Source organism: Drosophila mauritiana, chromosome 3R (assembly GCF_004382145.1).
Source record: "Drosophila mauritiana strain mau12 chromosome 3R, ASM438214v1, whole genome shotgun sequence".
NCBI classification, from domain to species: domain Eukaryota; kingdom Metazoa; phylum Arthropoda; class Insecta; order Diptera; family Drosophilidae; genus Drosophila; species Drosophila mauritiana.
In genome coordinates, this window is record NC_046670.1 from 1,499,872 (window position 1) to 1,526,237 (window position 26,366).

The following is a 26,366-nucleotide window of genomic DNA, read 5'->3' on the forward strand; positions in this document are numbered from 1 at the left end:
AAATATAAAAAAAATCAATAGATAAATGTTTAGGGGTTATGCAATCTATGATAAATTTTGTTTTAAGTTAAATTTCCTAGAAATAGATTTATTTAAATTAATTACATTATTTTTAACAAAAAATAATTCCGATTTTTGTATCTATTTATATATTTTTTATAAATTCAGAAAGTAAATACAGAAATTATAATAATGAATAATTTGTGGTACCATTCTCGCACAGTATTAAGTTCTGCTTTCAGACTCTATTGTGCGCGTGGCCAAAGATTCGAAACGCTGAGCTAATAATAGCTGCTGAACATATAAGAATTTCATAGTGCACTTGTTACACTCGTAGAGTAGAAGAAGGAGAAGGAAGCGTTTCCGAGCATATAAAGTTCATATATTCTTGAACAGGATCAATAGCCGAGTCGATCTAGCCATGTCCGTCTGTCCGTATGAACGTCGAGATCTCAGGAACTATAAAAGCTAGAAGGCATTCAGATTCTAGGGACAAAAACGCAGCGCAAGTTTTTTGAACCATGTTGCCACGCCCAGATTATAGAACAATTTTTAGTTTTTTTGTTATTATTTTATTTCCCAATATCTATCGATGTCCCAGACAAATGATAAAATTTCGCGTTCGCATTCACACTAGCGGAGTAACGTGTATCTGATATTCGGGGAACTCTTCTATAGCATTCTCTCTTGTTTAAAAATAGTCTGATAGTCTAGACTAACTTGACTAGAGTGTTTACTTTTGGTAAAACCAGATCTTTCTCTTTTAAATTTTTTTCTAGTGAGTTGTATACCACAAGACCCTAAAATACTCTTTTGCGCCAAGTAAACAATCGAACTAAAAACAATTTCAGTTTTAAAATTCTCTCGTTTCTCTTTTTACATTCAATGTTAATATGCATTATATATACATTGTAACATTTTGGTTTTCAATATCTTTATCACAGCAGATGGTGTAATGTATCTACAATATAGAGTTAATCCCTTTGAACGCTCTGCATATTGAGAACGTGACACACACACTACACGCTATAGTCGAGTTACTATGCAAGCAGTGTAGTTTTATGCGTTACTTTTCTAGTTTAAAATCATATTTTAATGTATTTTTATTCCCCAACAGATTTCGTCTATGAACTTTCGTATGATAGAAATGTGGCTGAACCTGAAAACAAATTAAGGGCATAAAATTCGACAGAGATCGAATATCTTGTATCAAATTGAATCTTATATTCGATTTAGACTGACAAAAAGTTCCTCATTAACTTAATCCACCTTATCTAGTATGGATAAATTGTTAATGTTAATATTTTGAAATGAATTCAGATATTAAAAATTGTCTCCCAAGCAAGGAGAAAATAAGAAAAACTTAAAAAAGTGGCGTCCAATATCAGACCAACTCGTACATTAACGTAGGACTTTAACTCTCCATTGAAGAATAAGTGGTCGAAGACCACTAAGCTTGCTGTCATCTGAAGAACCACCTGCGACAGAAGGCTGCGTCTTTGTAATGGAGTCGCGCCTGGCATGGAAGAGATACACCTCATACCCACAACCTCTTCGTCATCGTGTGGTGCTTATTGGATGGGCTCTAATATGGACTATGTCCCTAAACTCTGTATTCTGTGGAGAAAAATTGGGTAAGACCCCTTAAACATTTTTATCTTAACCATTATTATCGGAGTTACATTAAGCGCACCCCGCATTTTTCGGTATCATTTTATTCGGTATCATTCCTATTTTCCACGCCCCTAAAAGTTTAGCTATGTTCAAAACCATATCTTGTGCACACGCGATTACGGTTCGGATATTTGCTAATGCTATAATTTTTCGACCGATGAGTGTTCGGAATTTCCGATTTACATATCTTCGTATCTTTACTAATCTTCGGTTGCATATAACTGTCTTTTAAGTTGCTGTTATACAGGGCGAGTTGAACAAAAGTTAAAAGCGCAATGTTAATCCTAAGAAACCTTTATTATAACAGACCTAAAAGTACAACAAGTGCATAGACGTTATATCGGTTAAGATAGTTCTGGATAGTTGTGAAAGTCAATATATAAAAAATCTACAAGATAAATATAAGTAATGCAGATTTTATTATCTGCAATTTGTCCAAGTTCGAACGTACTTGTTACGCGTAATTATACCGTGTACTCGTAGAGTAAAACCGTTGAAGAGACTGTAAGAGGTAGAAGGGAGCGACCATTTAACTACATATAATATTGAACAGGATCATATGCCAAGTCGATGTAGCCATGTTTGTTTGTTCATCCGTAAGAGCGTCGAAATCTCAGGAGCTACAAAAGCTAGAAAGTTGAGATTAGGCATGCAGATTGTTTACTGATGTTGCCACGCCCACTCGAATGCCCACGAACCGCCCAAAACTGTCACGCCCACACCTTTTAAAAATGTTTTCATTTTTTAAATTTTTTATTAGGCCTGTTATTATCTATAGATTTTCAAAGATATACTTCAGGATCTAGCGCAGTATAAAAGCATGCGGACTTTAGAGAAGTAGACGTGTTTCAGAGCGTTCCCACGTGCACTTAAACGACCACACTTTTGAAAAAAGTTTTTGTTTGCACGTTTTTAAAGTGAAAGTTACAGGTAATGGTGAGACTTAAAAGTCAGGTGATTCAAGCAAATTACCTTTATTTCTGAGTATTTAATGTACATTGTACATCAGTATCCTTTCCAATTGATATAATATTTTTATTTGTAATACAAATTTTAAGATCGTTGTAAAGAATACTAGCAAGGGTTTGAATAAACATGTCTTTACTTCTCGTGGTAGTTGTCATTGTGCATTTGGAGAGATTTTTATATTTATAGAGATCTTGTGAATTATAACAGTTAGAATGTTGGAATTATAAATGTCAATTTTAGTGAAAAAGTGTATACTAGATTCGTATGGCCAAGTCCGCATGTTCGTCCGTTTGAATGTCGAATCAGAAACTATAAAAGCTAGAATTTTGAAACTTAAGCTGCACATATATTCTACAAAAGTAGACGAAGCCAAAATCCGTGCTAAACTGTCAATAAATTTCTCATTTCGAATTTATTATTTCTTATGCAAGGTTTTTTATTATCCAAAAAAAAATATTTATGTCACGCGCACATTAAAAAGAAATTTTTGAGATTAAAATTAAAACTGACCTTATATAAATTAGTCAAATAAATAATAAATAGAAAAATGGCATCTTAACGGCTGCTTTTAGGTAAAAACGATATTTTAAACTAAAATACGTTTCCTTACCTCAATAACTATTAGAACTATCACCTGAATATATCTAATGTGGGCAAAGTATATTACGTATATTGGGTAGAAATAGAAAGATGAATAAAGATTCCGTTATATTTACGAAAATACCTGCGTGAGAAAGTTCCAAAAAGAATTTGGCCAGATGTTTGATACTTAATACTTCCATACTCCAGATTATTGCGTATTTGGTACAATTACAATTTAATAAAAAGTAAGTACAGCTTTAAAAAAAATGTTTTTATTAACGAACAAATACTTAACTTTCTATCTATTTAAAAATATTATTGAAAACAGTTTTTAACTAATTTTAGTTCATTTTAACAAGCAACATCTCTGCAAGTAACAAGTAGAATAATACGCATTTTTTTCATATTAAGTAAAAATGCTATCGAAATGTTGAGCTTTTGTGTTTATGTTTAATTTTTTTCTAATAGTGTCTGAGTAACAAATAGAATCTGATAAGAGGCCAACAGTGAGATATACATCTCAATCTGTATTTGGACACGCTTATACATATGTATACTTATAGCATTAAACAAGTTCTGCTCTTCGCACATACTAACTCTCTTTGGCCTGCATCTCAATCTCATTGAATAGAATAGGAGCAAAAGAATAAAATCTAAGAAACGGGATCCCAGTGCGGCAGTCACACTGACCCACATTCACAGTTTCGAATGGTGAGAGGAGGAGCTCGGGCTCTCTTGCGGGAGTCATGCGCTGTCATCCTCAGAAAGAGTAGATATGCTGAGACTTTGTTCGTACTGAGAGAATTTCCTTGTCGACAACTCGACGTTGAAGCTGCGCGATGACGCTCGGCACCAATGGCAACGTCCTGATTCCAACTCCTGGCAGAAAATACAGCAGTTCACCGTAAATCTCCCATCGTCTCGGACGCGTGTTGTTTAAGATACTAGACCTGAAATCTGGCAGGCGCTGAACTTGATACAAACAGAAGCAAACGAATGAATATTTGCACGTGTTTTTTCATAACGAGCACGAGTGAACCTTTGAGTGTGTATGTGTTTCCGAAACAGTAAATAAGTAAAATATAATAATACTAATATAGAACGGAGTTAGCAATGAGTGCGGCATACGTCTCATCCTCCTATTCCATCGAGAATAAAGCACAAAACTTAAAAATATGGTGCCTAATAGCCGGCAGCCAAAAATTAAGCTCCCCTCGTTCCGTAGCCACCACCAACGACCACACGCTGTTCCTTAAGAGGAGTGTTCAGGGGGGAAGTATAGATGGTTAGACTGGAAATGTATTTATTTACATGGATTTATTATAAGTGAAACCATATATTTGTTTCTTTTTTGTAAATTCCGATTAGTTCAAACGATATGAAGCTTAAGTCGGTTTTTCTCAAAACGACATTTTTTAAGAGGCTGTGAATTCTCGAACAGTTATTCTGAGCACTGTTCACTTAAGTATGAAGAATATAAATCAACCTGTGATCAAAAAGTCTTCATGTTACTGGTCAAATAAAGAAGAACAAATATTAGTTGTTTACATTTGAATAAATTAGACTGCTGTCATTACAAGAGATAATTGGCATTTGCCCAATGAAAACTCAGATCAAGAGCAAAAATTACGAGTATCGTTAAAAAGCTAATCAATATTTTGCAATTGGGAAGTCCCCCTGATGGTTAATTTTCGTTGAATATTTGGATATTGATTTCAGCTTCGCCTAAAATAATATTTAGCAATTTAATTCCCTTTCATCATCTATGTATATTCGGAAATACATATCTTATTGTTTAGTTTGACAAGGTTCACCAAATCGAAATTGGTCTTATAGTGGCACTTTCTATATATTTTCTTAATGGGCTTATAGGTTGAGCCGTCCGTGAATCAAATTTATGTTCACTTATAGGTAGCAGTAGAGCACGGATTATAAGGCAATCGGTGGAAAGCGATGGAATCTCTCTTAGCCTCAACACCAATAAAAATAATTTGCATTTGAGTCCCAATAAAAAATGAATCAGAGCTTTATATTCATCTTTAAAGTTAAAGCCCAAATTAATTATTTGCGCTCAATATTAACATGAAGTGATTGGCGAAACGTTACCGACTTTTACTTTCCTGCAGCTTCACATGGGCTGATTTAACAAACCCATGAGTGGCAATTTTAGAAAGTCAACAGGAAGAGCTTGGATTCTAATGCGAGTGACAAACGAGGCCGCCAAAGGCTTTTTCTGCTTCACCGCAAGTCGATTTACTGATTATAAGTGTTTCGCCTCTGCCAGAGTATGGATTACTGGAAGGCCAGGGCGTTGCTTCTGTCGTTCATGTGTATCATTAGCACCGCCACGGCAGATGGGGAAATCATTTTTCGCATCGATCCTCTCGGTAAGCAAGGTTAAGCAACTTAATCGATTTAAAGGCGTATATATATAATTTTAACCACAATCATTTACTTAGTATGCTGTTAACGAAAATTCATTTGCCGAAATGCAACGGTTTAAGTTATTATCTTATTAAATTTGGATTCGTTGAAAAGTATGTAACAGTCAGAACGAAGCGTTCCCGACTATATAAAGTATATATATATATAGTATATAGTATATATATTCCTGATCAGGATCAATAGCCGGATCGATCTAAACATGTCCGTCCGCATGAACGTCGAGATATCAGGATATGTCGACCCTAGAGAGTTCGGATTAAGCATACAGATTTTAGAGACTCATCGCAAGTTTGTTAACCCATGTTGCCACGACGACTCTACCGCCCACAAAACGACCAAAAGTGCCACGCTCAAAAATCTGTAAAATGTGGTTTTACGAATGGTACCACGGTTTTCGGGCTTCCATTCATATTTAATCCTGGGAGCAGTGCTGTCCTCTACCCACTAAAATTTAAATTTTTTATTGTTTTTTATTTATTGCCCTTTTAAATATACGAATTAACTTAACCAAACACACTTTTTAGAAAATATGGATAATTTCGGGACTTTACGTATATAGCTATTCTTATGAACAGCGTAAAAGTTGTGAATTTGCTCAAGATGCATACAAGATAAAAATAGTATAACATGAAAAACTAACGTGATTTCCTTTTTTTCCCAATCAACACATTTTTCCATTTTACAAAAATAAGTGGAATAAAAAGTAGATTCCGAAAAGGACATAGGTGCTATAAGATTAATGTTAAGCATTCCGATTCTACTTTCGCCTTGTTTGTGCAAGTTTCTTTTAGATATTGCCACGCACTAAAACAGTTATTAAATTTATATATGTCTATGTTTATATGGTATACTTTGAAAGGAGTTTTCAAAGTGCTCCCTCACACAACCACAAGTTAAACAACGGATATCGGATAGAGCATCAGTTGTGGATTAGATTTGGTCAACATTATGTAACAGGTAGAAGGAAGCGTTTCCGAGCATATAGAGTACATATATTCATGACAGGATCAATATCCGAATCGATCAGGACCTATCGGTCTGTCCGCATGAACGTCTCGATCTCAGGAACTACAAAAGCTAGAATGTTACGATTAAATATGCAGCTACCAGTAACATTCACGCAGTCAAAATCTGGCACGCCCACACTTTTAAAATGTTTTGATATTTTTTTTACAAGACTAAATTTCTATCAAATTGCCAAAAAACTTTTTGCCACGCTCACGAATCGGCCAAAACTGCAACGCCCATATTATTGAAAAAGGTTTCGATATTTATTCATACTTTTATTAGTTTTTTTAATTTCTATATACATGCCTAAAAACTTTTTGAAACGCCCAGTCCCCCAAAAATGATGAAATTTCGCGTTCGCATTCACACTAGCTGAGGAACAAGTATCTGATAGTCGGGGAACTCGACTATAGCATTTTCTATTATTTTCGAATGCCACCGCTTATTGCCACATCGACACAAATTACCTGAAAATCAGTTCGCCTTGTTAGATCGTACTCGGTGTGGTAAATGTTGGCTATGATAGAAATAGCCAATCCTGGTAGTGTCTAAACTACAGTCGGGTTCCCCGACTATCCGATACCCGTTACTCAGCTTGTGGAAGTGCGAACGCGAAGTTTCAGCATTTTTCTGAAATATTGATAGGTATTGGGAAAAAAACAAGAAAAAATTTAAAAATTGTTCAAGAGTGTGGGCGTAACCGGTTTGGGCGGTTTATGTGCGTTATTCTCCTCCTCGGACTTAGTAACAAAGACACGTAAGCTCAGTACGCTTTCATGCTGGCATCACAGACTTCATGAACTTCTACGGTACTATTTGGGTCTAGTACTAATCTAAGAATGGTTAAACAGCTTACATTCACAAAATTGCTGCTGATGTTCATCCAGGTCGATTGCAACTCGAAAGGAAGATTTTCGTCCCAGTTCAGTTTAGCCTTCCACAATTTCTGCAAGAAAATCTTGCATTTAGCAATTGCATGTCCAATGAGACCAAGAATGTCCTATAGATGAAAATAATAAATTATCCCTAGATGGATCCCATGCAAGACCAAGGGTCTTGGTTATGTTAAGTCATCTACGTAGAAATCCTCTAGCAAAGCAGCCGATCCAATGGGATAAGTAGAGCCTTCAGTAGATCCAGTTCGGACAAGCTGATGCATTACCCGCACTGACAAGAAGGAAGCTGGCTTGGTTCCATAAGTGACTGTGTCCAACTTAAACACACTTAATTCCTCCTTATGAGAGTCTCTCCACAAGATGTTTTGGTAATAATTATCTGGAGCCATCATACGGACACACCGATACATTTTGCATATGTCTCGAATCGATCGAAATCTCATTAAAATGTCAACCCGCTTAGGTTGTATGCTAGTAGCGCCTCATTAAGAGATTGGCAAGACGAAGTGATAGCCGATCCGTCAAACACCACGCGAAATTTATTCGTTGTACTATCCTCCTCAACACACAATGATGCGGCAGAAAATACATGCAGGAATAAATGTCCGCAGAGTTGTCCAGAGACTTTATCACAAAGTCTTAGATATTCATGAAGAAAGGCCGAATATGGTTCTCTGAGGCGAGGAAGCCGCTCTAGTTTGCGCTCCAGGTTTAAAAATCTACGGTGGGCTTTCGCGTAGGACTCGACTAAATTTGCGGATTTGGCTTTAAATGGCAAATGCACAGAGAATTCACCTGTAGGTAATCGGGCGTAAGTGTCAACAAAATGCCTCTCGCAATCAAGCTCTTCCTTGGCTTTAGCGCAGCTCTCTCTCCCAGAACCGGCGAACAACCTCACCCAGACTATCATCACTTTGATTATCCAAGACACAATTGGCAGTCAATGTAGAGGTATTAAAATGTCGTTGTCCTTAGACCATTCCAATCAACATGTCTATACGTGAGGCTTGTTGAAGGCAGGATCTGCTAACCGAATGTTGGCTGGAATATTCCAGTGTTGATGGTCTGTTATAGTGCGGTGAGCAACGTTGAATAGCTTGATGTCTGAGATTGTAAGCAGATATCGACTGTAAATCCTTTAGGAGTCACCAGATGCAGCTGGGAGCCGGAATCAAGCAATGCCCTGCAGGACATGAATAACCCCGAGAGGCTCCTTACAAGTACTACAGCTGTGGCTAGCAGAACAACAACGGAAGTGAGACCCTGAACCATTAGAGAACTATTAGACTGGGAGCTTGGAGTTTCAATTTTAGGATTAACGGCAGAATATGTATTTGTTTGGCTGACACTATTTTTAATGTTAAGAGTATTAGTCGAATGCGATTAGTAGCAAATCTTTTCAGCAGCATGTAAGGCAATCTGCAAATTCCTGAGCCGTTCTTAAGGATTGCATACCGCGCATGTGTGAGTTGACCTTGTCCGAAAACTCCCAAAGTTTATGCGCCAAAGACGAATCTACTTTCTTGATGTGAGACTGGAACACAAACCTTTATTAGAATACCGTTTATTAAGTAAATCTGAAGCCATTGGATAGTTGGCCGACGATATATCTAACGACTTAATGGCATCTAGAGCTGGTCCTTGCAGACAGGTTCTCAAGTATTGCAGCTCTTCAATATCTTAGGATAACTTTTGGTCCATGTCTATAGTTGTATAAAACATCGACATGAAATCCGCGATACTCTGTGTATCCTCCGGAGAACGAAGTCAACTTTAGCTCTGGAACACGGGAACGATTAGCCGTGATGTAAGTTGCAGAGTATGGTAATTGTGACGCCAGATAGGGCTGGTAGCTTGTTCATCTCTACTTTGTTGAATATGAACACGCTAACGAAACTCAAGATGTATTCATCAAATTCATCTCGGCGCTGGCTGCTGATTTCATGAAAATCGAAAGCTTTTAGCGAATCTTAATGCCGTCATATGCAGTTTTAATGTGGTCAATCAGATGCAAGCTTACATATACATAAATCAATCAAAGTGACTAAACCAATTTTATCCACAGTTTAAGAAACGCTATCTAATCAGAAACCCAAGTAGTCTTCAGTAGTCTGTATATGTATGTAAGCGATAAATGCGCCAACTAAACGCGCGTCTGTATGTTTGTCCGAAGTTATGCGCAATCAAACGCGAAGAGAAGAGGCAGGTATGCACCATACAAAACAACGGAATCGCCTGCTTAACAGTTGTCGGTCTGCAAGCCTTTATTCTGTAGGCGATAAGCAACAACTTGATGTTTGATTTTGTTTGAATGCTCTTTACAACAATATCAGTCTATCTATAATAGGCAAAGATATAACATTCTTTAGGATTAAGTATCTACGCAATTCGATTTTGCTGTTAAGAAATCATAAGATGTTGCATTGATTTTAACAAATTTTGGCAATGTTGCTTTGTGGCTCATTTCGAAGCTTTCTTTCATTAGCCACCAAATATTTTTTACGGATCTAGATCTGGACTATTTAATGACCAATCTATAACCTCAATTTGCTTATATTGCAGCCAATTTTTGGTTGCTTAGGCTGTGTGCAATGACGCTCTATCCTGCTGAAAAGTGAATTCACCACAATCTATCAGTTTTGGTATTGAAGGCAGAAAACTTTCTTCCAAAGTGTTAATACATTTTTCAGCATAACCGTCCCTTCAATAATATGCTGCTTTCGCAATCCTTTGTCAGGTATACATCCCTATTCCTTAGTGCTGGCAAGAAACTACTGTCCTTTTAAGGAAGTCTTTATTGTAGTTTCTGTCTTTGTACGCATGATGCTTTTTCTCGTATCACCTACACTAACAACAAATTTAGCTTCATCGCAAAATATGATAGTGTCCCATTGCCTTTGAGTCCAAGACATCCTTTCCCGAGCCCATTGCAAACGGGAGTTGGATAGGTTATTGATACATAAATAATAACAAAACATACTTTATTGAAATTATATCCATTTGTTTTAACTGCGGTCGCGTCCATTCTGGCTTGACAGTTTTGCCAATTCGACGATCACCGCCCTTGACGCCTTTACAGTTTTGGCAAGTTCCTTTTTGTCAAAGGGTGTTATTGGTGATGTTCGGCCTCTATTTGCAATATTATTATATTATGTTTCCAGTTTTCTTGTATCACCCTATGCATTAAGTCTACCTTTTGAATAAATAACTCATATTTTGGTTGTTTTTGAAAATAGAACAAAAATCGTAAATCGTTAACAGAATCTAATTCTCTTTTAGACAAAGTGCATTGGCATACATTGGCATGTAGTTGTATTGAAAATGTAGTGTGTTTAACATTGCACACTGCAAAAACCACATGCTGATCGAATAAATAACTTTATAAGAGATACTATAGTCCCCCACAATCAGTTATCCGTTACCCAACTAGCGGAAGGCGAACGAGAAATTGAAGAATAAAACAAATGAGAATGCTACAGTCGAGCTCCCCGACTATCCGATACCCGTGACCCCAACGCGAAATTTCACAATTTCAGGGATATCGATAGATATGGAAAAATATAATGAGAAATATTGGCGGTTTGTGGGCGAGGCAAATAGTTTTTTGGAAAATCAATAGAATTTTATAAGAACAATACCAAAATCGAAAAACACCAACAAATTTTTCAAAAGTGTAGGCGTGGCAGTTTGGTCGGTTTGTAGGCGAGGGTGAGTGGGCGTAGCACCATCACTATAGTTATAGTTCCTGAGATCTCGACGTTCATACGAACGGACATGACCACTTCAACTCGGCTATTGATCCTGATCAAGAATAGATATACTTTATACGGTTGGAAACTCTTCATTCTACCTGTTACATAATTTTCAACGAATCTGTTATTTCTTTTGGGTATGTCGAAAGCTTTTAAAAACTTTTGGACAGCTTTTTTCGGTTTGTAGGCTTCACAGTGGACGGGTCCCCAATATTTTTACTAGCAAAACAAATAATAGACTTTCTCAATCTAGTATATCGTTTTACTCTGCTAGTAACGGATATAAAAGTGCGAGCAAATTATGAAACAGTACTTATACATTTCTATAATACTCTTATAAAATAACATAATATTACTAAAGCTATTTCTATCTCTATTTTTATTAAATTTTCTTTCGAGATAGCTTTATTGTCGGCCACTTTGCGCACATATCAAAAAGCGGCATGTGACTCGGATCAAGTGGTTATAGCATGTCCCCGTGGTACTAGTATTTCAATCGAGTTTGCCCAGTACAATAAGTTTGTTGCGAAAGGTAAGCATCCAATCCCATTTATAAATATAAAATTAAATTTGATAGTAACTCTCCCTCGTACGCACACGCTTTACAGACGGCTACAGTATTGAAGAATTATGTCCTGGGTCTGGGGAAATAAGATCGGAAATCCGGGGTAGAACAAAGCACCTTCTTCGCGGATCGATCTTTGGCTCACCCCCACTTAAAACACCGTCTAGCAAATACGTGAATGCTGGCCACTCCCTTGCAGTCCCAGTACAACCTGTTCCTGAATCCAACAGCAGCAGTTCCGAATCAATTTCAAGCATGTCGCCTTCAGTTGATGATATTCAAAGTACTGATTACACTACTGACAACGCTTCCGAGAACTGCATGTGGCCAAATGCATTACAGGTATTTTATATTGATATTTTGATATTTTTCTATCCAAGTCAACTAGATACCGATTAAAGTTGAAGTTACACATTTTGCATGTTTAAGATTTGAAACAAGAGAGATTGCTATAGTCGAGTTCCCCGACGACTATCAGATACCCGTTACGTTACTCAGATCTCGACGTTCATTCGGACAGTCGGACATGGCTAGATCGACTCGGCTATTAATCCTGATCAAGAAAATATATACTTTTTATGGTCGGAATCACTTCCTTCTGCCTGTTACGTACCTTTCAACCAATCTAGTAACCTTTTTAGTCTATGAGTAACGGGTAAAATTCGAGTCATCTAGGAAAACCCAAAGCGATTGGAAGAACAGACACATAAGGCGGTCTGTAAACGTTAGTGTAGGCGTTGCGAGGAGTCTTAAAACTCCTCACAAATCAAATGCAGTGGAGCGGCCTAGCGACGACGGCTGGAATGGGAGAGCAGACCCAGTCAAAGCGGAGAGACTGTGAACTAACGGTACTATTCTTAAGAATCTTCGATGGCTTTAACGAATTAGGAAGTGGGTCGTTTTTTATTACACCCTCCCCGAAAATATGTTCAAGTATTTCACCTAACAAGTACTTAATAAATTCCCTTTTTTCTATATTAAGCTCTGATCTGTCGTCTTAATATGCCCTGAAGCTAATCTCAGAACCTTCACGGGTGACTCAACGCTTTAAGGAACGAGCGTCGTCTAGATATACAAACACATCGTTTCGCAGTTCTGCTGTTATGACGTGTCATTGTTTGCTAAGCGATGTGGTCTTATCTTGAGAGTCTGGGTCGAGTGGTATTTGCCAGTAAGTGTCTTTCAGATCGAGACTAAACACGAACATGGCTTCGGAAGGCGCATAAAATATCTATTCGCGAAGGAGGATACGCATCCTTTCTGGTGACAGCATTTACCTTTCTGCTATCCAAGCAGATATGCACTTTCCCGGGCTTTTGCACTAAGACTACTGATGATAACTTATATAATTTTTATTATGCTAAGCAACCAATTGAATAGTTTTAAAACGTAGCATCTAACAGTGAGAACGAACCAAACATGGAAGTATAACAGCAATGATAAATTACATTTTTACATACAAATTTAGATTAGCTAATAGTTTTGACTACTGTCACTCGGTTTTGGACCTTTGCACTCTCATTATGTTTGAGTCGGAAGCCGTACACCATATTTGGACGCAATATGTTATTAAAGGGAACAATGTCGCTCCGTAGAGCACCACTTTGTTGCAAAAGCTTAGCTTGCTCGGAGGACTTAGCATCCAGTTTAGCTTTCTAAGCTTCACGGGGCAAGTTTCTGTACTTTTATAAGTGCGCTGTCTCCACGTAAGCCGCTTGTCTATGGCCAATCTCAGGTACAGCGCCTGGGATGATTGAGGTGCAAGCGTTTCCTGTAGTTTAACCCTAGGAAGAATTTTGTTCCTCAGGGAGAAATAGTGCAATATAATAAATAGTAATAGAAATAGTGTAGCGACTTTTTACCATTGATGTATATGTTCAACCTGTTCTTCCAGTCGATTTGGGTTTTCCTAGCTGATTTTACCCGTTACTCATAGACTAAGGAGTATACTATATTGGTTGAAAAGTACGTAGCAGGCAGAAGGAAGTGTTTCCGTCTATATAAAGTATATATATTCTTGATCAGGATTAATAGCCGAGTCCATCTAATCATGTCCGCCTGCCCGGCTGTCAACCATGTCCGTATGAACGCCGAGATCATTGGAACTATAAAACCTAGAAGGTTGAGATTGAGCATACAGATTCTAGAGACATAGGCGCAGCGCAAGTTTGTTGACACATGTTGCCACGCCCACTCTAACGCCCTAAAACCGCCAAACACTGCCACTGCCACATTTTTGAAAAATGTTTGGATGTTATTGTATTACTTATTAATTAGTCTTGTTAACTTCCCTAAAAACTTTTTGCCACGACCACTCTAACGCTCTAAAGCCGCCGAAACGGTCATGCCGACACTTTGGAACAATTTCTAAAGATTTTCTCATTTTATTCCCTAATATATATATCGATATCCCAGAAAAAAGATGAAATTTCGCGCTTGCATTCACACTAGCTGAGTACTGAGTAACGGGTATCGGATAGTCGGGGATCTCGACTATAGCATTTTCTCTTTTTTTTTCTATAACAGGGAAAGCTTTTATTTAAAATCTGTCCTAGGCTGACAATAATTAAGTGTTGTGTGGGGACGTTAAATAAAAGGATACATTGATATTTTTGGGGGTTAATTCTCTTGAGTGTCTTGTGCAGCCATCGGTGAGTGGGTATCTTTATTGCTCAGCCAGTGGTGAGGTCGAGTGGATGTGTTCTTCTCAGTCGCCTGTTGTCCAGTGGGTTGATTGGGTGGTATTGATTGTTTGGGTGGTATTCTAAAAATATATGTATGTTCATATTCACTATGTTTAAATAAAAAGCGATTGAAGAAGATGCTAGTATATCTACAGAGATTGTGTGTAGACAACACAGGGTTCGGCTTTTACCCGAATGTGCACGATTGTAAAAATATGAGCAATCGGCAAACTATCAGTTCTTATATTTCTTAACATATTCAAAAGAGTACGTATTTCATTTCATTTCATTTATTTCACGCTTAATGACATACAAATTTTTGTGATTTCAACAATAATTAAACCTAATCTACTTAAATATTAATATTGGATAATAATATAATGAAAATACTATACTGATTGGGGAAAAATTTTAAGTAAATGAAAAAAACCACGTAAGCACTTAAAAGTAGGCTACTATTTAAAAATTATAATTTAGGTGGCTAGGCCAGATCATTTATACGCTGGTGCACAGATTCTGGACATTTAATTGAGAAATGTTGTGACAATCTTATTAATCTATTATAGATCATTTCGATATTGGCTCAGTTATGTAAATCAGCTGTTGAGTGATGCCAGGGGAGATTTATATAGTTTTAATATTTTGTTTTGCCTGATTTGTAGCAGGTTTATGTGAAATTTGACTGTATCTGACCATACTGAAGAACCGTAGAAAGTTACAAATCTAAAAAAGTACATCTGAAGGTATTAAAATAGAACACTCTGGGAAATCTTTTTTTCAATGCTTCTACCAAGCTTCCTTAATATGGAAAAAATAAATTGTTTCGTTAAAAAAAAAAGAAAAAAGAGTAATCTTTAATACTTCTCTTCGTCGACACGTTCACGAACTTCCAACTGGGAAGTTGGAACGTTCGGTTTTCATCCCAACTTCTATCGATATGCTAAACAATTTTTGAAATGTTATTTTAACAGGGGTATCAGAAAGTTGAGGAAATCGACTATTGCGTTCTGAATTGCTTTTAATCAACGAGTAACAGTTATAATTACAAGTTAAAGGAAGAGCAATCCTAAGAAGTCTTCGCTAACTTCTTATTTTCGCTGCATGCATTTTAGCTATTGAAAATAAGTCAGGAGACTAATCCTTGTGTTTGTTCTTCCCACTCTCAGTACTCCTTACTGCAAACTGTCGTCGAGGCCTGCCAAAAGAAGAAGCACTGCAAGTTCCACGGATCCCCAGAATTCTACGGCCAGGGCTCCAGCGGTGTGGGCGACTCGTCTGGAACCAGCAGCTATCACAGCAGCACAGCCAGCTCCAATGCAATAAGCAGCGATCCTTGTCCCAAGCGCAAAAAAATTGTCGAAGTCGCTTACAAATGTCGCCCATGTAAGTTTGTCTTATATAATACACAAACGATATTTTATTTACTGTGCGTCAATATCTCAACGATATACGCTCGACCCATTTTTAGGTTCTTCTATGTTAATCGCTTGCACGAATAGTCAATCATGAATTAAGCAGGCATGTAATAGGTGCGACATGTGGTTACGCCCTTCATAAGGATGAAATCATAAAAATGTAAAGATGACTTCTGCATGCACGGCAGCGAAGGCGAAGACTGTCTACGCCTGGCAATTGTTGATTTTGGCTGTCTCTATAATCTTTGGCTTTAAGTTGTATGTAGTGTATATAGTAGCCACTTATATCCGCATTGTCTAGCTTTGAGTAAAACTTAAAACAATTTAAAGCGGCTAGTTGGAAGTGTAAATGAGAAACTTCAATATTTTTTGGACTATTGGTTGAAACTGACAAGATAAACAATCGGGCATGCTCCGCTAAACGATGCTCCGGTTTTCGAATTCGTAAACTTTTTTCGATTTGTAAAACGTGATCTTTTGTCTGTCCGAAATAAAAAGTAAATATACCTTATTTTAAATCAAATCAGATCTGATTTAATAAGGAAAAAAATTGATGGCCAAAAGTGTTGTTCGTAAATAATGTTATTAATTTTAATTACTTAAATTGTCAAAATACATTGAAAAAGTAATCGCGAACATCGAACTTGAAACTGTGAACATGGTTGCAGCTCCATTTTCTGCGAGAAGGCTAACACAGCTGTTTACTGTTGAATGCAAACAACAATTTTTTTGAATTTTACCCAAATCGAATTCGAAAAAACTACGATTACGGAGCATGCCTAAATATAACAAAGAAAAATCAAAACATTCTCCAATACTGTGGGCGTGTCAGTTTTTACGGATTGTGGGCGGTTTCACGGTTCCTCCAGTAGAATGAAGTCTTAGAAATGTGTCATGCAGAAGATTTACGCCTGAGTAACGGACTTACTATATATATCGGGAATATATAACCATATGTGCTCGCAAATGTCTCCTTAGATTCGATGGTAACTTCTGACTGAAACCTAAATACCTGCTAAAAGAGTGTAATCAAAAGGGCTAGCAAATACAACCACATCTCGTGCAATCTGGCAAAGGCAACTTTTTTGCGTGGGTTGTATGAAAAAATGCCCACTTTTCTGAAACAGTTTTGGATATTTTTTTTAAATCTACTCCACTCTAACGCCCACGAATCAGCAAAAATGCGCGTTCGCATTTCCACAAGCTGAGTAACGGGTATCTGATAGTCGGGGAACTCGACTATATTATTCTCTCTTATTTCATTTATTGTTTTGTGAAGGCGATTCTTGTTTTGCTGGTGGTGATATTAATCACACTCCTTCATTAGTCAGCCAAACTTTTGAAGATGTTTAATAAAATGATCTTAAACGATGAGTCCTTGTCTGCTTTCATTTTCTGTGGTTTTCCATGTCATTAAATATTCTAGTTAGGGCTCTTTTGGCTTTTAGCCAATCTCTACTATTTTTTTTTATAAGTGATGCAAAGTTTTAGTACACGTCAATACAGGATAGACATTGTTCATTGTCAATAGCATAAAAATAAATAACGTAAAGTTGTTGTATTTCAAAAATTAGTTTTGTTGGTCTATGTTCTGTTTTTGCAAGATTGACGAATTCGCAATCATGAATGCTATTTTGAACTTATTTATTATTGTGAGTTCCTTTTAAAAGTCGTGTAATTTTCTCGATACCAGGGTGTAATAATAATAATAATAATTAATTAAATTCAGTGAGTTCATACCATTTAGTTTAATTATACTTTTTAGAATTGTTACGATACTGTTAGGGCTAATAGTTTCATGGTATACATTTTGAAGAATGAAAAAGTAATTGGCGTTATATTTGTAAATTACGCTGTTGTGGCTCAGATAAATAAGTCTTTTGCTTTTGGTAGTGCCATTTGAGTGTATTTTATAGTCAGTTTAGTTTTAATGAAATATTTTGATATGTCGACTCGGTTTATTATATATTTTTTATCCAAGTATTAATTACATTGTATTTAGACTCGGTTGGTGATTGTTATAGTGCGTATTCTGCCTTAAATTAAAATTCTTGCTGTTCTTGACTTTATTGTTTATGTGGACCATGACTTCATACCTAAGTATATTTATACGTAGTAGTAGTAGTATTGTAGTATTGTAAGCTGCGTTTAGTGCCGATATCGTCAAGTATTTGGCGCAGCTCCTCATCCTCGAAGCGACCCTCTAGTGAAGGAATCAGCGCCTTGGCCTCCTCGGGCGCCTCCGGACACAAATTACCCAGTGCGGCCAGTTCGAATTCGTGCAGCTTTTTCTGCATCAGCAAGCTTCGCGCAGACATAATGGTCTCCTTGTTTTTGAACTTCCGAAAACTATCCGTGTAGGCGTATGTCTTCATGAAGACCTCGGAGAACTCTTGCTCCTCGTCGGCGGATTCGTTTTGTCGCTTGCGGTGATCGAGAAGCATGTGCACCTCCGATATCAGCAGCGTCTCGGCATTTTCGAACTCTTTGGGAAACTGCAGGTCGGCGGCGTCCTCATCCACCATATCCACGGGGTTGATAAAAGACATAGTGGGCAGTTCTTATTACAGTTTTTTATTAGGAAATTCTAATTTACACAATAAAATTTCGCTGTTTAGGTTTATGGTATCTTTTATAAATTCTATTTGTCAGTTATAACGGTTTATAGGTCTTTCCGTGATTTGATTATATTTTTTGTTACTTACTGATGCACACTCATTTACCATATATTTTTCAATTTTAACATGAGATAAAGGATTATACTTGATTCGTTAAAAAGTACGTTATAGGCAGAAGAAGGCGTTTCCGACTGTATAAAGTATATATATTCTTAATCAGGATCAATAGCCAAATCGATAGCCGTGTCCTTCTGTCCGTCCGCATGAATGTCGAGATCTCAGGAAATATAAAAGCTAGAAGGTTGATATTAAGCATAAAGATTCTAGATACATAGACGCAGGTTTGTTAAACCATGTCGCACGCCCACTATAACTCCCAAAACATCCTAGCCCACACTTTCGAAACATGTTTCGATATTTTTTAATTTTTTTTATTAGTCTTGTAAATTTCTATTGTTTTGCTGATAAAATGTTTGCCACGCCCACTCTTAGGCAATTTTTACATATTATTATTTTTTCAGCCAATTTCTACTGATTTTCTCGGTTACACTTCCATATAAATAACGGGTATCTAATACACGGGGAACTCAGCTATTAAATTCTCTCTTGTTCTTTTATTAATTCATTTATTAAATAACATTTTTTTTCTTTTTTAACATATTTTAGATGAGTTCCGGAGTAAGGTCGCTTGTCACAATGATGTAGCACAACTAGAGTGCAATCCGTACTCCCGTATAGCCGTATATAGTGCCAGCTTTGGAAGAACCGAGTACGAGAGCATTCAGTGTCCCCAACCGCAAGGAGTTCGAGAAGAAAGTAAGTGACATTTCCTTTCCAAAAGATTAATCTTTGAACTTACTGATTTGACTGATTCACTTCCGGTATTTGTCTGACTGGCAGTACATTTCTGGCCAATCGGACTTGCAATCCTATTTAGACAGTTTTCAACAATGGGACCATGATTCTAGGATCTAGACGTCTGCTTATGCCATTTTGTCGTTTTAAAGAAATACACTTGGCTTGCACCCTAATTGGGTTCTCTCTAAACAGAAAAACTACATTTCATAAAGTTCCTTAATATATCGTTTTTTATTAATTGTCTTGTCGCTTCCATTTCTCGTAACTCCTTCTCTAACGCCTCTACTCGAAGATTCGTTGAAAAGTGTGTAACAAATACAAGTATACATAACAATAAAGACAAAGACGCAGTGCAAGTTTGGTGACCCATGTTGACACACCCACAGTACCGCCCACAAAAACTGCCACGCCCACACTTTTGAAAAATGTGTTGATATTTTTTCACCTTTATTATAAGTCTTGTAAATTTCTATAGATTAACAACGCCCACTCTAACGCGATCAATCCGCCCAAAACTGCCACGCTTTAAAATAAATTTTAAATTTTTTATTGTGGACTTCAAATAGGTAATCCATGAAATGAATTGGGTTTTGCTTATGCAAGGATCCTTTAACCAACTTTGTATAGAACCCAGCGCACCCTGGCCTAATTGAAAATAGTCCAAATATCGTCTGAAAATTTTCGTTTAGGGTCCAAAAGAACACCAAGAACCCGTGTTATTCTGTCCATTGAGTCTTTTGGGTTGACACGACAAAAGGTCATATCTTTACACTTGGAGCCATTTAAGTTTAGTGCGTTGTCACGGCATCTGAAAGATATCTAGATCGGATTGTAAGTCCAAATGGCAAGAAATGTCCTTATGCTGGAAGCATATTTTAACATCGTATGCGTACATATGTAACTACACGCCAATGTTTTATTACTAAGGTAAGGTCGTTACGTAATAAGGTAAAAAGGAGCAGTCCAAGGTGGCTCCCTTGTGGGACACCGGATGTGACTCGGAGTATACGAGATAGAGAAGTTTTGAAGAGGACCCGACGCAACGGGTCGCCATTCAGATAATTTAAAATCCAATTTGGATGATCAACAGGGAATCCTAATAAATCAAGATTCCTTACTAGAAGAGAGTGATTAACATAGACAAATGCTTTACTAGCAATATGCCAAACAATTTTCCAAAAGTGCTGACACTTTTTAATTTTATTATTTGTTTTTTTTTTTTCAAGTTCTGTCTATATGGTAAACAACAGAAAACTGCAACGCCCTCACTTTTAAAATTTTTTATTCATTCTTTTTTTTATGTTATTTTTTTTTTGTTCATTTCTATCGCTATGACATGTTGAACTTTCTCGATCACCGTCCCACTAGCTGAGTAAGGGGTATCTGGTAGTAGGGGAACTCGCCTACAGCGTTCTCTCTTGTTTTCTTTTTATAGCTTGTCTCGCTTCATATGCCACGGAGACTGTAATGCAAATTTGCCATGGTAGACGTCGATGTAACCTTGCAGCCGACGCAAATACTTTTGGCAGCCCTTGCCAACCGAATTCCCGAATGTACTTAAAAGTTGTTTATACGTGCGGTAAGTTGCAAGCGAAAATGGATAAATTAATGCACATGGCTTTTAAGACATCGACCAATTCCACATTCATCTGTAGTGCCAAAGCAAGTCCTTAAAGAAAACAAGGCGTTGGAAGTGGAGGCTGACGAACCTGAAGATTTTGGAGGTGATCTGAATGACCTCTACGACGATGAGCTTATCTATAAGGAGTCCGAGGCAATACCCAAACTGTACAGCAATACAACGACGACTGTACGCCGAAACGGTACCAGATCACTAGGGTTCGAGTTCAGCGTTAATCCTGCGAACAATCAGAGCATGACAAACAGTTCTCTGGTAGTCGAAGGCGATAGGAGTGGCGTCAATCCTGTCATGACGCACAGTGCCGACTTAAGTCTAGAGGGTAAGAAATCGATTTACCTAAATGCAGTAAAATAATCACAATCTTTCTTCCAATAGAGGACCAAGAACGTCTCTATTTTTATCTTCTTGTCCTGGTTTCACTCGGAGTGCTAATTTCCATTGCCATCTTCGGGACTAGGATAGCGCTTCAAAAACACCGTCTGATAACAGAAACGCTCTCCAGCTCCTTGGCAAAAACAACGAGACGGGCAGTTGAGGAAACAACTATTCCAAGCGGCTTTAATGACACCATTTCCGAAATAGACGCTGAAATCGACCTTAAAACTACACTTCCTTTACCCAGCTTGTCCAAAGAGGTAAGTTCCTCGGACCACTAAATATATTTAAGCTGTTATACCTTCTGCCGTACAGAATTACTTGACTTACGCACCAACCAGCAGTCTGTACGCCGATCTCCCCTGTAACCAGCTGGTCTCAGCGTGTAGTCCAGGATCTGCCGCCGGGCAAATAGGAAAACCGCACATGGTTGGATCTCGTCAATCACCCGACCTTATTGGCATAACACCCGGACCTTTTGTGACTACAAGTATGGCGGGCTTAGGCGGTCCGATGGCTGGGATGGTGACGTCGGCTATTGTGATTGGAGATTCTACGCCCAGTAGTAGTTCCTTAGGTATGTAACCCGACCGACCCATGTTTTAGTTATCCCAATTTAATTCTCCCTCTAAGGCACTATGATACCTATCACCCAGTACACAACTGCTCCAACAATCAGAGGCGGGTACGTCATAAGCGCTGAGAACATGGGTGTAATTCAGCGGGCGAGTAACACGCCCACCCCATTAAACTTGCTGTCCGGGAGCACGCCAGAACACCCCCCGCAAGCCGGACCGATAATCTCGGCGGGGGCCATGACTGTAACTCCACAGGCCCATGGGCCTATATCGGCTGGGGGCGCATCAAAACTGCGGCGTGTAAAGCCACCGTTTTTGCAGCCACAGCTTTCTTATGATGGCACTGCACCACGGACTCTCTCCACCGGAGTAGCTGTTGGCTCGCAGTTTTATTATGGATGACACAGCACACTGGACTGTGACCCGTTTGTGTACACCACAGCTTTAGATATGGCACCATCAACATCCAGTACTCAGAAAACAGGGGAGGAGTTAGATCGAGCAAGCTTAAAAAATGGTGTTGACGCGTCTTAGCCATCGGCGTCGGCATTCCCAAGTTGCCCTAGGTTGCAAAATTTCGAGCTAAGTAACGAGGCCAGTTCTTTCAAAACCGCAACAAGTGTTTTACAATCCCAGCTAAATCCAGACTGTGGAAAGGATTGAAAAGGATCCTATCCAGCAAGCACACTGTTGTTTTCAACATAAAAGAAATATTGGCACCCGCGTGTATCTAATAAATAAATGTTATGTTTCCAAAAAAAACATTCTTTTCAAAATGTCGATGGTACATACAAGTTTGTATTTCACTAGTGTGAGAGTCTTCCGTATTTCGATCAGACATTAATAGCAGAAAATATGAGAATACATTAATAAAATTTGGACAAAAAAGTAGTCTCCGGAGAATAATTTTGAGAATTCACGGAAGGAAAAGTTCACAAGCATATGTAAATCAAATTGTAGGGATGCGGTATTTGAATGCTACGGTGCCTCAACGTCCTGAATAAAAACACCACTCCTTATCGGCCCGCATAACAAAATTTGCGCCAAAGTATAATACATTTTCATTGTTAAATCGGAAACTATGCAGTTGACGGCAGAAAGGTAGTAAAGTTAGTCTTAGGCCCTGCGCATTTGGAAAACCTGTATATTGGGGATAGTAATTCTTATATAAAAAGTTAGGAACAACGTGAATATATGCAGTGTGCATCTGCATAGTTGCATTCAATCTTCGGTTTAATGTCATTAAAATATTTATCAATAAGTTTTATTTAGACGTGGTTTGGGTTGAGGTTTACTTTTAATGTCAAGTGCCTTCCTCATTACATTTAAGTGTAAAGTAGCCGTAAAAATACCAAACCATTGAAACGTATGTTTGCTAACGTGTAAAAAATAGTGCAGCAGTCAATATTGTTCGGATAAAAGCAAACCCGAAATTACAGGAACAGCTATCTAAAGTTATACATAAAAAAATATAAATGTTTGAAAGAACAAATTTCCGGATGTCCAAAGTTCTCAAAAGAACGCCATTAATTACTTGTATTGAGGGTACAATTCTAGTCAAAAAATATGAATATATAATTGGTACTCGTGTGTGAAAACGGTGAAGCAAATAGAAAAAAAATAACTCATAAACAATGCATAAAGCCATGTTAATTAATTTAATTAGATTTCCCTACGCTTAAGAATCATTCAATAATGCAATCCATAAAATAAATAATAGATTAAAAAAGTCAAAAAATTATCGGTAGAATAAGTATACATAGTAAGTAATATGGTTTCTGTTGTCTCTTTTCCCCCTACAAGTATGAATTCTACATTTTATACGATTCATTTAAAATAAAAAAACTATACATGATTATAAAAAGATTTATTTAATTGATTTAATTTGTCGTTCCACAACAAATAAATTGTTTTAAAAGTATTTGTAAGCTAATTTTGTCATCAAAACATTCTCATAATTTTTGGTAAGTATTCCTTTTTATACCTTTTTCTTGTAGAGTAAACTATATACTAGATTCGTTGAAAAGTAGAAGAAGGTAAAGAAGGAAGACCATATAAAGTATATATATTCTTGATCAGGATCAATAGCCGAGTCGATCTAGCCATGTGCGTCTGTTCGTATGGACGTCGAGATATTAGGAAATATAAAAGCTAGAAGGTTGAGATTCAGCATACAGATTCTAGAGACATATACAAGTTTGTTAAACCATTTTGCCACACCCACTCTAACTCCCAAAACTGCCACGCCCACACTTTTAAAAAGTGTTTTACTATTTAGCCATGTAAATATTTATCGAATTTCCAAAAAAAAATTTCGCCACGCCCACTCTAAAGCCCACAAACCGCCCAAGTCTGACACGCCCACACTTTCGAGAAATGATTTAATTTTTTGGATTAAATGAGTTGTTTGTCAATTTTCATCGATATGCCGAAAACATTTTGTCCACGCCCACTCTGACCCCCAAAAGCCGCCCAGATTTATTACGGCCATGTTATTCAAAAATATGATTTATGATTAAATTATTTTTAAATATCGGTACACGCTGCATGTACTTATCCGTGTTTTTTTTTTACGTAATTTATGTCCGGTGCTGTCAATTAATGTCCCTTCAGCTCCGGGATTTCGGAGATGGACACGTCTGGATTTCAGCTCGCCAAGAAAAGAATATGCCGAGCTCGGCAAATGGCCGGTGGTACTTCGTGACAACTTAACCGGTGTCAGGAGCCACGTTTAGCAACACCCGGTTTCTCGTACTATTATCGATCTTTTTTGACGGTTCTTTCAACCTGCCGTGTCAGCCGTTTCAAAGTTTATTTGACTTGCAGGGGTGTACAGTTCGATCTGAGTGGTATATTTTCGTTGAACTTCTAATTGCGATTGATATTTATTTTAAGATGGGTTACGTTGTTTCCATGTGGGTTGTGCCAAAGACATTAAACTAACAAGGGGCGCAACGCCATACAATTTTTTTGCACAACATTTTTGGTGTGCGGAGCGGAGTGGTCTAGAGCCAGCAGCTCTGTTGTACGCATGCAGTCGGTTGTACCATACACTTTATGTGTGGGAGGGTATCCCAGTCAGTCAGAAGTTCGGAAGGTGTCGAGGGATAGAAGATTTACAAAGTGCTTCTTTTTCCACAGAACAACGAAAAAAGCCAGTGAAAACTGCCACGCCTAGTTTTAAAAAATGTTTAGAGTTTTCTTTGTATTGGTAACTGCACCCGTTACTTGTAGAGTAAAAGGATATATGATACTATATTTGTTGAAAAGCATATGTCGGAGCGGGACTCTTCGAATTCTGGGTATTGTTTCTATGATTTCATATTCTGATGTAATTGTAGTATTGCGGTAAAATTCTGACAAGCACTGCGGGAGAGGCACGGACAGCCTCTGCAGCTGAGTGAGGTCCGATCGGGTTGTCATAAATAGTGTGTTAGAGTAAGATGACAATGTAGTGAACGGCAGTGAGTATAGACATTAGAGAATATGAGGAAGAAGGTAAAAGTAAGAAAACCCCTGCAGTGAAGTTTGACTGGTTGAGCTGATCGGAACTTCCTGTGCTGCCGCACCAATATTACAAAGCTAATAAACAAAACGGATGAGACTCCCCAGAATTCGATTTTTTTGCCATAAAGTATTCAAACTTTGTACATTTTGTTGTTAAATCACAAATAGTTTGCACACAAAATGGACCGTGCGACCACGCCCTCTCTCTCTCTTTTTTTAAATATAATAAGTGTGTTTAGATATATTGTTTTATGAATAATCGCCCTCTTCTTCTTCTAGTTTCCAAGTCTGAACTCGAATCAGAATCAGAATGTGAATGTTTAAAATTAGACTGTATTTTCAAAAGACGTTTTTTCCTATTTTTTCACTCTCTTTCTTTTAAACAAATTGTTGATAATAGTGGGTCCGAGGAATCTATCGCTTTGTGGAAAATATCACTCATCGTATTGATTTGACTATTTTTCCTGGCATGTAATAGTCGGTCCCTTTTGTAAAGTTTATTTCGGGATTCATTCGCATTTTCGCCTAGGCATCCAAGTGGAACCAACGCCCAATTATTGATTTGAAATCCATGGACGAGTACTTTATGGATCGTTGGTGATATAGAGATTTTGTAGTAGCACTTGAGCAGTATTTTCCAGTACATTTATACCCTCTGGTCGGCACTGTAATTTTGCTTCGATCACATCATTATAGGGCGGATATATGTCGCTGTTATGGCTTTTATTTAAGAGCCTGGTGCTTATATATTTGCTGTGCTGTCTTGGAGTTTTCAAAATCACGAACAAGAATTTTTAT

General features: G+C 37.6%; 2 protein-coding genes across 4 annotated transcripts; one reads left to right on the forward strand and one right to left on the reverse strand.

Annotated features, from left to right (window-relative positions):
* Window positions 1-1,437: 1,437 nt before the first annotated feature.
* Window positions 1,438-23,896, forward strand: LOC117145324. Of its 3 annotated transcripts, none has more exons than XM_033310922.1 (11): window positions 4,120-4,274; window positions 5,137-5,612; window positions 11,730-11,858; window positions 11,935-12,233; window positions 15,742-15,958; window positions 19,275-19,424; window positions 20,902-21,045; window positions 21,122-21,427; window positions 21,484-21,743; window positions 21,799-22,060; window positions 22,117-23,895. In XM_033310922.1, exons 2-11 carry the CDS (start codon window positions 5,513-5,515, stop codon window positions 22,461-22,463), a joined length of 2,214 nt encoding a protein of 737 aa, XP_033166813.1. In that variant the 5' UTR covers window positions 4,120-4,274; window positions 5,137-5,512; the 3' UTR covers window positions 22,464-23,895. The 3 variants fall into 3 exon arrangements, with proteins under 3 accessions (XP_033166812.1, XP_033166813.1, XP_033166814.1); XM_033310923.1 differs by having other exon boundaries at window positions 5,352-5,612; XM_033310921.1 differs by lacking the exons at window positions 4,120-4,274; window positions 5,137-5,612 and adding an exon at window positions 1,438-1,634 and having other exon boundaries at window positions 22,117-23,896.
* On the reverse strand, window positions 15,667-18,554 carry LOC117145327 (DNA-directed RNA polymerase II subunit Rpb4-like). The gene has a single exon (XM_033310928.1). The coding sequence runs from the start codon at window positions 18,537-18,539 to the stop codon at window positions 18,087-18,089; it is 453 nt and encodes a 150-aa protein (XP_033166819.1). The 5' UTR covers window positions 18,540-18,554; the 3' UTR covers window positions 15,667-18,086.
* Window positions 23,897-26,366: the final 2,470 nt, after the last annotated feature.